Source organism: Poecile atricapillus, chromosome 2 (assembly GCF_030490865.1).
Source record: "Poecile atricapillus isolate bPoeAtr1 chromosome 2, bPoeAtr1.hap1, whole genome shotgun sequence".
NCBI classification, from domain to species: domain Eukaryota; kingdom Metazoa; phylum Chordata; class Aves; order Passeriformes; family Paridae; genus Poecile; species Poecile atricapillus.
The window spans coordinates 127,945,331-127,958,583 of NC_081250.1; the positions used below are offsets into that span (position 1 = coordinate 127,945,331).

The following is a 13,253-nucleotide window of genomic DNA, read 5'->3' on the forward strand; positions in this document are numbered from 1 at the left end:
AATTTTGCAGAACTGTTTCAGGTGGAAAAATTACATGTTGAAAAAAGTTCCAGGGCAAGGAAGGGTGGGGAGCTTGTTTTTGGGAGCATTTGTTATGGGGTTTTGTTTTTGCTTTCCAGAAAATTGTAAGATGTATTACACAGTGAAATGAAGGAGAAATTGCTCTTTCTATGGAGGAATTACTAAACTTAGCAGGTACACTTCAGGATGCAAGGTTCGACTGGCCAGGAAGGCATAGAATGCAGCTGGAAATCTGCAGGTTATGAAGAGACTGAGGAGCAGCACAGAGAAAAATTGAGCAGATAAATGACACTAGAGATATGACTAAAATTTTAGGAAACAAAGCAGGTTAAAATGTCATTCATTTAACATGTTATAAGCCTGTAAGCAGGGAATTGGTGAAAAGTGTGAAAATAATCTTAGTTCTTTTTTTTTTGGTCTTTATTTGCTTAGGGTTATTTTCTAATTCAAAAAGACAATATAACATCTATTTTTTATTCTAATCAAATGTAGGGTTTCTATTTTAAATGTCTTTTGTACTATAATTCACTGCAAAAAATATTACAGACAGTCACTTCAAAGATCTGTTTGACTGGAAGTCTTGTCAAAGTGAGAGAGAGAACATTTTCAAAGAGGGGAGGCAGGAGATAAAGAACTGCTATAAATTCTTCAAAGTGAGAAAGATTACTAGATAGTTGTCACTTAGCTTAACACTGGACACCTTCATTTGTTATTTGGATTAATGCTTGGGGTGACAGTCCAGAAGATATACAAGTGGTAGTATTTAGACTGTTGTAAAAAATTCTGTAATGAAACAGGGAATCAGACCCTGTACACTCAGAGTGGTAGAAAACTACACATATGAGTAGATGACTACACATGCCTCCTAAGTGTGCACACTCTGCATTTAAATTCTAAAAAATGCAAAAACATGTAAAGTGCTGTAGGTAAGTATTCTTGTTCTAAACAGCTATAAATTACATTTACATTAACAATACAGGACTTCTAAATGCAGCTTACCAACCCCAAGGCAGTCAGTTCTCTATTCCTTGATGTTGTATCAGAATGTAATGTCTTAAACTATTCAGTCATAAACCAGAGTAGTGACATAGGGCTACAAATTAAGCTCTCTTCATCAGGGTATGAGCAACAGTCTATATGACCATTAAGGCTTATGAACTTTAAATTTACTACTTGTATGGGTTTGTAAATAATGGCACTAGTTAATGAATTTGAAAACTACTTTATCCCTCAGAACTTACCCGTGTTAGATACTACAGGAATCCATGATGAGGCTGTGTAAATTTTCCAACAGTCTCTATTGGAATCCTTGTTTTGCTGACAGATTGTGGGTTTTATATTATATACATGACACTTTCTCTGGCTGACAGAGCTCTAGTGAGTACATCTTGAAAGTTTCCATCTAACTTTCCCTGCAAGGCCTCAGTTTTGACAGCAGGCACACTGTGCTAACTACGTGTCAGGCTCAGGAGTTATACAGATGTACTGCCCTGCACACACTCCTGCACCCATCATCATCTAGACAGGAAATGGTCGGGTCAGTGACTCATCAAATTATAATCAAATTAATTTGTACTTAGAACAGACCCATAGGCACCTACATTTTGCAGAGACAGACTGACTCCTTTCAATAACCTATTTTATATATTTAAATTAGAAATCTGAGTTTCATTACAGCACTCCTAGATTTAGAGCATTATTTCCTGAGAAGTTGCCAAGAAAGTTGAAAGGTAACCTTAAGGACACACTGGGTGTTAAACTGATGCTGTAAGCTTCAGAAAGTTTACTGGCTACTAAATAGATGCAATTTTAATCCAAGAAAAGAACTTGGTTCTTATGCAGCACATACATACTTATAGGAGGTATACCCAGAGTAGCACTTTTATATCATACATTCATAATAAACTTCTCAATATATTGAAAAACATTTAGGAATTTCTGTTTACTTTAAATGAAAAGCCATCACTATTAGTGACATTAGCATGTCTACAGGAATATCTTTAGTACCTGTAAGTGATATGTTTGTGTTGCCATTTCTGTCCTGTTAACGCGTAGCGTTTCCGACGAATGTTAAATTTGGAGCTACCTCTTGTTTGGTCAGGCACACCACATCGAGGTTTCTTCATCCAGCTGCAAGAAACAGCACCACACAGTTAAACAACATGAAAGAAAGATAATAACTACTGCATCCCTAACAAAAACACGTAATTATCTGTATATATAATTTTATAGAACATATAAACTTATAAAAACAACAGACCATTGGTGGTTTTTTAATTCGGGGTACTGAAATTGCTAGCTATTTGATACTATCAAGTTCTTCTACCTTACTCTTTTTCCACACAATGAGAAGTATCTCATTGGAACTTAAAACTCCTAATGGAGATATTTAGCTCAGGAATTATTGCTTAAGAATATTCAATGTTCTGCACAAAATCAAGCCGAAAATCTAAATTGCATATAATAAAAATGACCATTGCAGAAGCACCAGATTTCACAAAGACTTTATTTCTACAGTGCTCTTCAATACGTCATTGTTTTCCAATATTTCAAAAACTTTAAACTTGCCAGCATTCAAAATATATTATAATTAAGATGATATCTAATTCAGAAGTATCATTTCCTCAGCAATATCCTTGAACTATTCCTCACTAGTAGTGTAAGACACTATTTAGTTGAAAGAAAACACAGCTAATGTTATTATTTTATATGAATTGAATGGCTGCAGGACAATTTACCATCAGGAAGAGAGCAAGACTAAAGCCTTTACTGCATAAGTAAAAGACAAATCTCCTCTGTTACTTTTTCCAGCTCATTGGACTATATTTCTATCATGCCAAACAATTATTTATGTAAAAGCTATAGTTTTACAATGGCATTTACCAGAAGAGTAGTCATAGCCAATATTCAGGCTTTCATGGATGAATTTCTGACCATTAAACTGGCACTGTTTTGTAAATAAATGTACACACAGTAGATGTATATATATATGTGTGATTGGATGACAGAAAAGTAATTTGAAATGTCAACTCAGAAAGCGGATTCCCTTTAAAACATGCACAGGTAATAAAAAACTCGAAAAAAAGCAGTCAATCATCAGCCTCACTTACGATAAATGTGTAAGAAGTGGTTTAAAAGTACAGTTAGATTTGTAACACTTCATATATGCTGTAGCTATGGATATACAGCAAACTGTTTTCTAAAGGCACAAGTAGGTATTAAGCTCACCAGCCTGTGGGAAAATACAACATTTTCTTGATACTACCAAGATGGCACTGCATCCCACTTGCACTGATAAGAGATACAGAAGTGCCTGCAAAAACTCTGATGTGAGACAAATCTATTGAGTAGTACAGGTTAGGAATCCAAAACTCATGGATTTAACTGCCTTAACTGAAGACATCAAGGATCACAATCACCTGCTTCAAATAAGAAACATAGAAGGATTTGTTCTACTTTCTAGTCAGAATACTTATGCATGGCACATAAAATAGCTGATGTGCAAGGAAAACAATGTTCCTTCCCTAATGCCTGCAAAGACCATACTGCAAGAATCTAAAAAACCTTACCCCACCAGCATTTGCTGACACACCCTGCAAATTTACTTCAGATTCCTTTGGCTTTTGAAATGAAATAACAATTCAACAAAGTAGACATTAAGGATTTCTGGAATGAAATATTACTGAAAAGTTTAATTTGCTCTAGTAATGAAAGAAAATGGAAGAAAGATGTAGTTATAGACCAAAGGGCAATAGTATTCTTATTAGTAAAATGATATATTTACACTTCATGAAATTAAAATTGGCTCAGACCTTCGAAAACTTTTCGAAAACTTTTTTGACATATTGTCAGCAATATTTTTTCACAGTGCATGTTAGATCAGTATGCAACACTTTAATGGCAGTGTATATATAAATTATATTGTTCGAACTTCATACACACACTGCAGAAAAAAGATGTAAATATAAAAGATTGGTGTTCTCACCTTAAAGTGATATCCCTACATCAAGAACAAGAAGCAAGGAATAAATAAAAATCAAGTAACTATTATATTTTGTTAGAAACACTATATAAAGATATTGTATAATATATATCACTCAAAATTGTATCATTTCAAGGGCAATGACTTAAAAGTTACTGAATTAGGCCTTTCCCCTCAACAAAAAGTTTACATTATTTAGCTTAAATGATGGAGACCTATTTTAATAAAAGGGTTTGCTCACTGGCAAGCTAGGGGCAGATAAGAGTAAATATTCCAAGTTCTGAATTTAAAAATTAATCTTCAAAGCTATTGAAATAATTTATCAAGTCAAAAGACTCAATAATCTTACAGAAAATCTTGTTAATGTAAAAACCTTTTCTCATTTTAGAGCTAACACCAAAGGTCAAGAACAGTAGGTAACACGGATGAAAAAGTCAACATTGTATTATCTTAATAGAACTACTGACAATCCTTTTTTAACAAAACAAAACGTAGCCCAAAACAACATGTTATGAAATTCAAGCAGTCACAATTTGTTCTTGCATTGATTTTGAAGCAGTATGTACCTACAAGGACATTATGCTTGTACCCTTATTGGTTTGGACAGGGAGGGGATGTTCCAAGTTCTCATGCTGTCTGTACCACTAATGTTCTCACTGTTCTTACATGAGGTCTGTAGTTCACACAATATAAATCCAAATATAAATCAAATGGAAGTCATTGCATGGGTGGTTCCGTAGCTTTTGGGCAATTATCTTCATGTAAAATTTAAGGAAAGATGCAATTCGCAGCCAAAGATTTGTAACATCACCAAATCTATCACCAAGATCTTAGCTGAGCTAAGTTTAGACGTCAAATTTTAAACAAACTAGTGCATGACTAGTATAGGAGCTCAGTATTTTCTAGCACAGAAATGAGACAAAATGTTAACAACTTCAGGCACATAAATTTTCCTTTTATTTCTTTAATATTTTATTTTTTTCTTCAACCGTAATTGTTCTCACACTTACTGGGAGGAAGACTTCTCTTAGTAATAATCATTAATGCTCATGACATTCCAGATACTTAGCACATAATATGGTCTTCTCTTGGGGGAATTGATAAATAAGACATTGATTTCTATATTCTTTCAAATATAGATTCTTCTAACATAATATGATTAAGGTCTTCCATGTTCCTGATTGTTTCTTAGAGTTTAAGTTTTTAATGTGTTTTTGAAATGTTTTGAAATATGCTTCATTTTTAAAAGGTGCCTACAGGTAATGACTTTGCCTCTCTTTCATCACTTTGTTTTTGAAATTGAAGAAATCTTTTCTGCAGCAGCCCTTCAAAATTAATATTTTACAAGTACTCAATAAAGAGGCTTAATTGTGACTAATGTTCTCTATCTGTACACTATGTCACATCACATTCCTATTCTAATTCCATTAGTTTGAATCTTGAAGAACTATATATGTCAGGAAAATTTAAATATTTTAGATTCACAGCAAGTCTAGAAAGATTAAAAGAAAAATATGCAGCAAAACTGTGATGCTTTTCCAGTAGAAAGAGAGATGAAACTGAACTTCTACCTCAAGCCAGCTTCCTAACCATAATTTGTTCTTTGCTGTCTAGGAGGAAAAATCTCTTTCTGCCTCTTATTTTTCTTAAGCCTTCAGGAAAAAAAATAAATTACCCTCACTGAATCAAAACATTAAAAGCCATACCTTTGGTTGAATGTCCCAACTGCTTTATCCCTTATCCAAATTGCTGGTAAGGTTGCACAATTGTTTTGTTGTTGTTGGGCTTTGGGGGTTACTTGGGACAGAGTTATAGCAGAAAAGGAAACTAAAAGAGAGGGTTCAACTTGACTTAGTGCATCTTAACTTAATGGCTGGACAAATTATAGATGTCTTTTTAAGAAAACTACCGAATTATACCCTTAAATGTTTATTAAGGAGAAATAAGTATGTCTTTCTAAGCATCTTTGCTTGCTGTAGCCTGCTATTACAGGACTTTATTGACACTTGCTTAGTAATAGGAAACAAAGAGTGATGTAAGATATTGTATTTCAGCCCTGATGATTTCTTTTCAGGACTTCTCATTGGCTATTTGCTGGGGGTACAGACCTTATGTATACTTTTGCACAAAAAAAAATTACTAATTTACTGAGAAAATAAACCACTGGATCAATTTCAACAGCTCAGAATTTACTTTGTGACTGATAGTTAATATACGAACAGCAGAGAAGCGTCAGCTTGGTCAGAAGCTCATCTAAGCATTGAAATAAGCATAATTGCCATTTATTTCTAAAGGATGACATTGGAATAAAATGAAAGTTTTGTTATTGTTGCACAGATTTAGTCAGCATCCTATACATGATCATTCAACCTGTATATCAAGAAGGTAGCAGTCAAAAGTATCTATCAAAAGTGCAAAACCAGTTTTGGGAATAAACATGTATAGCAGTTTAAAGAAAAGATGACAACTAGCCTTCTTCTACAATGTTTCTTTTAGGGATAAAGAAGGCCAGGAATGCCAACAGTGGGTCCAGTTTCAGAAATGTCCTCTTCCATGAAATATTGACTATATTTGTTAATATATAAATGAAATACAGAAAATACCGTGGCACTCCATGCAAACATCAGACAGTATTTTCACTGGGTTCACCATTGTCACGGTACTTGTATTCAGAAACTCCCTCACATTTTTACACCATTATAAGGATGTCTCTTCCTACCACTCACTCTTCCTTATCCCCAGCAATAAGTATGCATCATTCTTTCCAAGACACTTGAGGGAAAAAAAAAATAGTGAAACCAAGTGAATGCTGAGTAGTAAGGAGAAGATGAATACTGTTCATATTTATGCATACCAAAATACTCATTGAGGGATTATCTTTTTTCCAGAGCAGCAAAATCCTTCCAGGAGACATTTCATGGTGCTGCTGTAGGACATTATTTCTCTGTTAATATCTCCAAAGTTGGTTCCTATCAAGTTGCTACTATAACTTTTTTGTTTGTCCTTCTGAAGACAAAGAGTCACATCATAATCTCTCGTCAAGATGTGTCAAAGATGCAGGTAAATACTCATGCACAAGATGAGAACATATTTTTTATGAGGTTCCTGCTTTATTTATTATTTGCAACACCAGCATTGTTAGTTATTACAGCATATCCCAGAGGAAAAAATTATAAACTGTCATACGTTTCTTATCTAAAGAGAATATATACTTTCTGTGTAGATGAAATTGTGTTTATTTTACAAAATAATGCCACAAATGAATAACTGAAAGACAATTTACTCTTTATTATACAGTCATATTTCCCATGAATATTCAGTGATGTGAACTGATGGTACCTTGAGGCCAGAATTTAGTTAAAAATGAGTGTTTTGTTGTTTTGGTTTTTTCAACACCAATTTAAGTGTGACAGGCTTTTAAGAATCAGTTCTGTTCCTAATTTGACTTAAGTTAATGTGACTCCAAATACCTAAGTAAATGCAGCATTCATCCAGCATGAGTTACATGTACTTAAGAATTGCAATATATTAATGTATCTGTGTAAAAGAAAATCATGCATCAAAAGATCTCAGAAACTCAACATTCACCACTTTATAAGACTAATATTTTGGGTTGCTGCACAGGTGGATTTCTCCATCTCTTAAACTGCAGAAGTGAAGAAAAATCTTGCTGGCCAAAATGCTACATTAGCAACCTTAACCATCTCCATTTGAACTTCGAATTTTGGGTTGGTTTTTTAAAATTCTCCAGCTGATACTCTAAACTAAATGATGGCCTCTGCTTTCCCTTAGGTTACTCTTTTCTGTCTCTTTTGTGCTGCTGTGAACAGGCTATTTTACTTTTAGTGAAATATATTGTCTCTGACATGTCTTGAAAAAGGTACTAGTTACTGGCAGCACTCTCCTCAAAGATCAATCACTGTACAAAGAGCATAGACTCTTCACCTGCAGAATGGACCATAAACACACTTTTGACCATGGCTCTCTCACAAGACATTTACTGCTATTGCACTGCATGGTCTAGGGTCCTTTAAATTCCTAAACTGAGGGATGTGTGATCAACTCACCTCCCCTGAGGGCAGCCACAAAATATGCTTTGTTTTATTGCTTTTCAATGCAATAGAGTATGTGTCAGTGGAATAAAATGATTTTTCCAATCCTGCCAGCATTTTGCCTAGTCTCTTCCCTAAACTCTAAATTATAGAAAAATCATTAATGTCAGTTACCTTAAAAGAAAAGAGTAACAAAAGATGACACATCAGTTTGGGGGTAGGAAATGGGAAATGAAGGAGGATTATTTTCTCCCCCAAATAAGCATTTTAGAGCGGTAGAAGCATATTTCACTGAGGCAAATGTGGGATATGCAGTGACAGCACTATTGAGTTATTGCTTGTTTTTCAAGCAAAGTAACTTTTCCTGAAATCACAAGATAATCTTTATCACAATTTAACTGAAGTGAGTCCAACAAGCACTTCAGAGAATCAGAGAAGTTTAAGCTGGAAAAGACCTCTAAAGTAATTGATTCAAACAATTGTCATGGCACTGCCAAATCCACCATAAAACCATGTCCCTAAGTGCCACACTTCCATGGGCAGCCTGTTCCAATGCTTGACAACCCTTTAGGTGAAGAACTGTTCCCTAATATCATCTAAACCTCCCCCGGTGCAGCTTGAGCCTTGTCCTGTAAATTATTGCCTGGGAGAAGGGGCCGACCCCCACCTTTCAGGTAGTTATAGAGAGTGATAAGATCCCCCGAGACTCCTTTTTTTAGGTTAAACAGCCACACTTCCCACAGCTGTTCCTCACAGGACTCGTGCTCCAGACTCTTCCCCAGCTATGCTGCCCTTCTCTGGACTCAGTCAGCACCTCAGTGTCCTTGCAATGAAGGGCACAAAACAGAATGTGGCATTCGAGGAGTGGCCCCACCAACATGAAGTACAGCAGCATGATCACCGCCCTGGTCCTGCTGTCTTAATCCCAGATACAGTCTCTTAATTGTGTATTAATTGTCCCTGTTTTTGGGGGGGTTTTTTTGGCACGTTTTTAAAATTTGGGACAGTATAGAGTTGTTTGAAAGTATCCCTCAATAGTTCTGTTTTATAGAGTTTCTCTGTGTATATTCTGTGTCAAAAATCAGATACTGAGAACCTGAAACAACTTCAGAATTGCAAGGGGCATTAAAAACTGATTCAATTTTACTGCATGTTAAAATGACCACACCTAGTCTTTTGTTACTGGAAACCATGAAACAAATGGGCCAGTGGAGTCTGCCAAATTTAATTAGTAAGAATAAAGAAATTTACACTAAAGATTTTCCAGTAAAAAAAGACTCATTCAACTGTGAAACATTTCATGGATTCTTGCCAGTTTCAAATATGTTTCTTCCCTTCCACAATGATAACCTTTTGGCCCTTACTTTAGGTAACACTGCAACATCTTGTGTACAATCACTTGCCCAAAGGCAGACGGCAGTTAGGCTGGTGATGACTGCTACCATGAAACACAGAAGATGAAGAAAATGAAAAGGCAAGGAAAGAGAGAAACAATTTACCTCCCCATCTGAAGCTGCAACACTACTTGGATACTCCGGTTACACCGCTGCTTCCCAGTTCTATTTTACCCTGCTTGAAACAGAAAAGTCAAGAGCAGTTCAGTACTGGTTACTTACTCAATTGTGTTCCTGTCCACTTTTCCTGTCATATTAATGCCATAGAACTGCTGCATGGCAGCTATAGCTGATTGCATGGTTTCTGCAGAGCGCAACACCGACATTCGGGGGTCAGTTGGTGGAAGGTAGCCATACTTTTGTAACCATACCTGCAATGACAAGTGCAGCGGCTATTAAATAGAAATTAAAGGTAAGGAAAACACTCCCTAGTAATTAGTTTTATACCATACATAAAGAAGCTTCTAATTCACCAAGTATAAGTTCTGTTCGTTTGGGTGCTTGGCTTTTTCTTCTTTATTTTATCTGCATCTAAGAAATTCTTTGGGGATTTTATTTCACCTTCTTTATTAAAGATTCTATTGCTGTAAGACTTACAGAGCTTCCTACCCAGAAACCATCTCTCTTTATTATCTGAAACTGCCTGCTTCAATTATTTATTTAATGTATTTATTTATTTATTTGAAGCTACAACTTAAGCACCTAACCCTGGCTCTAGGCACTTCAAGTGTTTTAAGCAGACAAGATATAAATCTACAATATTTGCCACATACAATTGACTGCCCACCAGGCACATAATAATATTCACCATCTACAATAATAAATCCACAATAGCTCACACATTTACACAAAATTATTATTGTCTCTAGAAGAATATGACGGAGAGAGTAGGGAGGCATTCAGCTTTCTGAGAAGAATATCAAAATCGCATACTTATAGGCAAAGCAGGTGTCCAAGAGGTAGTGAAGTAGCAGAGTCTGTTTTCACTTCACTAAGAGGAACTGCCTTTTTAAATCAAGATGTATTTATTGCCAACTGCTTATGCTCCTAATTGTGTAGAAGTGTGGTCCAAGTTACTGAAAGGTTCATGGATAAAAGCCACTATCTTAACAACATTTGGACAAGCCCTCTGAAACACGCTGTCCTCTTGATGCAACATGTCATAAACAAGTAGCTGCAGTTATCATAATGTTTCTATGTATTCTCAAAATCAAGACTATACAGAAAACAGTGAAAGACATTTGAGGAAGTGAGGGCACTGATACAGCTTTAAAAAAATGTCTTTTCATTCCAGGGCTGGAAGCGCTCATTAGAATGAAAGGTACATTTATTGCCAATCTACAAGACTCAGTTAAAATGTATTGCTGCAATTTCACTCCCCTAGTAACAAAATATTTGTTGCCCCATAAATCTGATCTTCTGTTCTTTAACAAAAAAACCGAAACAAAACAAAACCAAAACAAAGCAAATTAAAATTGATTCAGCCACCTCTTTCAAACATATCACATAACAAGTCACAGATTCTGAATCATTACATTAATGAATGTAATTAATTACATTCATTACAGTGTTTTGTGGGCTCTCTCTGCCTCATACAATTCTGGTTTTTTACCTGTTTGTAGATACTCTGTTTATATGCAGCCTAACAGCAACCTACATATCTATTTTCAGTTTAAAATTTCTCTTGCCAAGTCCAACATTTCAGTTTTGCAGCAGGTTAACCAAGGTTGTGGAGCACTCCCGTTTTATGAGCACAGTGAACGATCATATTGAATTAACTTATTAGGAAGGTACACTTTACTAACACCGAACGGGCATTACAGGTGAACATTGGCTCAGTGCAAGTGAAAGATTAAACTGGCTTTAAAGATTGTGTAAATCTTCAGGTGATGAGTTCAGACATTTCTAATTTAAACATGTTTACCTTAAACACACATTTACCTGTGCAGTTCACACACAAACTCAACAACCACAGAATCATAAAATCACAGAATATTCTGAGTTGGAAGTGACCTACAAGGATCATTGAATCCAACTCAAGTGAATGGCCCACAGGGATCAAACCCACAACCTGTTTGTGAGCCCCACGGAACAGGGAGATACAACAGGGGGTATAGACAGGACTAAGACCTTGACTAAAGCCTTTCACCTTCACACTATTTCTATATACAAGACCATTCAGAGTAAGAAAATTTTGTTTAATAAATAGGAATATGCTCTTATTTACAATATAGATGAATTGCTACAATCAGAACCTACATACAACTTTAAATATTCATACCTTCTTGAACTTTTCAGCTTTAATGGAGAGCTTGTGTACATTAAGCATGAGCAAGATTTGGGTAATCACAGAAACAACTTTGTTTATGTGCCACTTTGCAGATGAAGCCTGTTCCTCCCTGCATTATTGGAAGATAGCTCTGAAATGCCAGGCAGAGCCTGAATATTGGCAAGAGCAACATAATATGTGGAAACAAGACCATGGAACTAAGAAATAAGTTTGACAGAGTGCATTGATTTCAGTGTAGTCATATGTAGTCTCTTTGCATTAATATTTACAGTGAGCATATTTAAGAGTGGGGTTATTTTTATATTCATTTCTCAAGTCAGTGATATCAAAACAAATAGTAAGGGAAGAAAAATAGTTCTGAGTAGCATGTCACAGTTATGTAAAATGGTGGCACCTTCTCAGCAAGAATTTGGTATGCAGACACAGACCTTTATGAAGCTCTCAGGTGCTAAGGGCAGACAAAATTGCTGGGTAGGCCTGGGAGGTCACCCATCACCATGTAAAACCATCCTCACTGCAGCATAACTGGAGAAGTCAGAGGTATGGGGTTGCAAGAAAAAAAAATGCCAGGAGGGAAACCTTCAGCCATCTGAATTAGAAAAGCTATTAATACAGAGACAGAAAAAAAACTCTTGGGGACTACTGCTCATGGGAGAAGTGGAGCAGGGAGAACTAACTGGAATCTAGCAGAGTGCTACTGCAGAGACACTTGACAGAAAAGGAACAGAGAGTTGGCTCAGAAACAGCAGGAGAGGACAGTATAGCCTTTCTCCTATCAAAAAGTCTTACATACAAGGTAAGTACAGGATGCCTGAAAGCCACCCCCAATCATTGAACAAAGGAATTAGACCACCTGGGTCTTCCCTCAGCCTTCAAAATAGCCTAGAAGACACAGCCAACACACTGGAAAGTCAGATGACACTCTGAAAGTAAGTTTCTGTCTGAAAATACAGACAAATTGACCTCCAGGCTGGTGAATGTTTGAGAGCTAGTAGCATTTAGTGTTACAAAATTCTTTACTCTGTCCTTATGAGAATGGATTATGAAACAAGAAAAAAGTTAGCAAATTTGTTTCTGCAGTTTTCTGCAGGAAGGACAGAAAATTTTCAATGATCTTGGCTCAGACTACCAGAAATCTGAAATATCCATCTCAGATTTTATTGTGCATAGCCCAAATGCTGTGAACTATGGGTGAGTAGCTTAACTTAAAGCCCAGAATATATAGGTGGGCAAAACAGCAAAAAGGAAAAGAAACAGTATGAGAAGCAGAATGAAAGAAAATAATTTTCTCTCGGTCTTGTATTTTTGAGGCAAGCTATAAAAGAAATTATATACAGAAGAATTTTCCCCTCTCCTCCACTGAAATTAGACTTAGTCTGCCTTTAAGGTACTTCAGCAATGTCTTGGTGAGCCTCACCCTGAGGAAATCTTTGGTCTTGGAACAAAGAAAGAGTGAAGTAAATCCATCTAACATGTAGTGTCTTGGATGCCAACAGGGACCCTTTGCACAGACC

General features: G+C 36.0%; 1 protein-coding gene across 2 annotated transcripts in view; it reads right to left on the reverse strand.

Annotated features, from left to right (window-relative positions):
* Positions 1-13,253, reverse strand: part of MMP16 (matrix metallopeptidase 16) — a 167,113-nt gene that overhangs the window by 74,646 nt on the left and 79,214 nt on the right. For both annotated transcript variants that reach the window (XM_058831999.1, XM_058832000.1), the window contains 2 exons: positions 9,672-9,820; positions 2,029-2,151 (listed from right to left, as the gene is read on the reverse strand). In XM_058831999.1, coding sequence (XP_058687982.1) covers positions 2,029-2,151; positions 9,672-9,820 — 272 coding nt within the window. The remainder of the gene's footprint in view (positions 1-2,028; positions 2,152-9,671; positions 9,821-13,253) is intronic.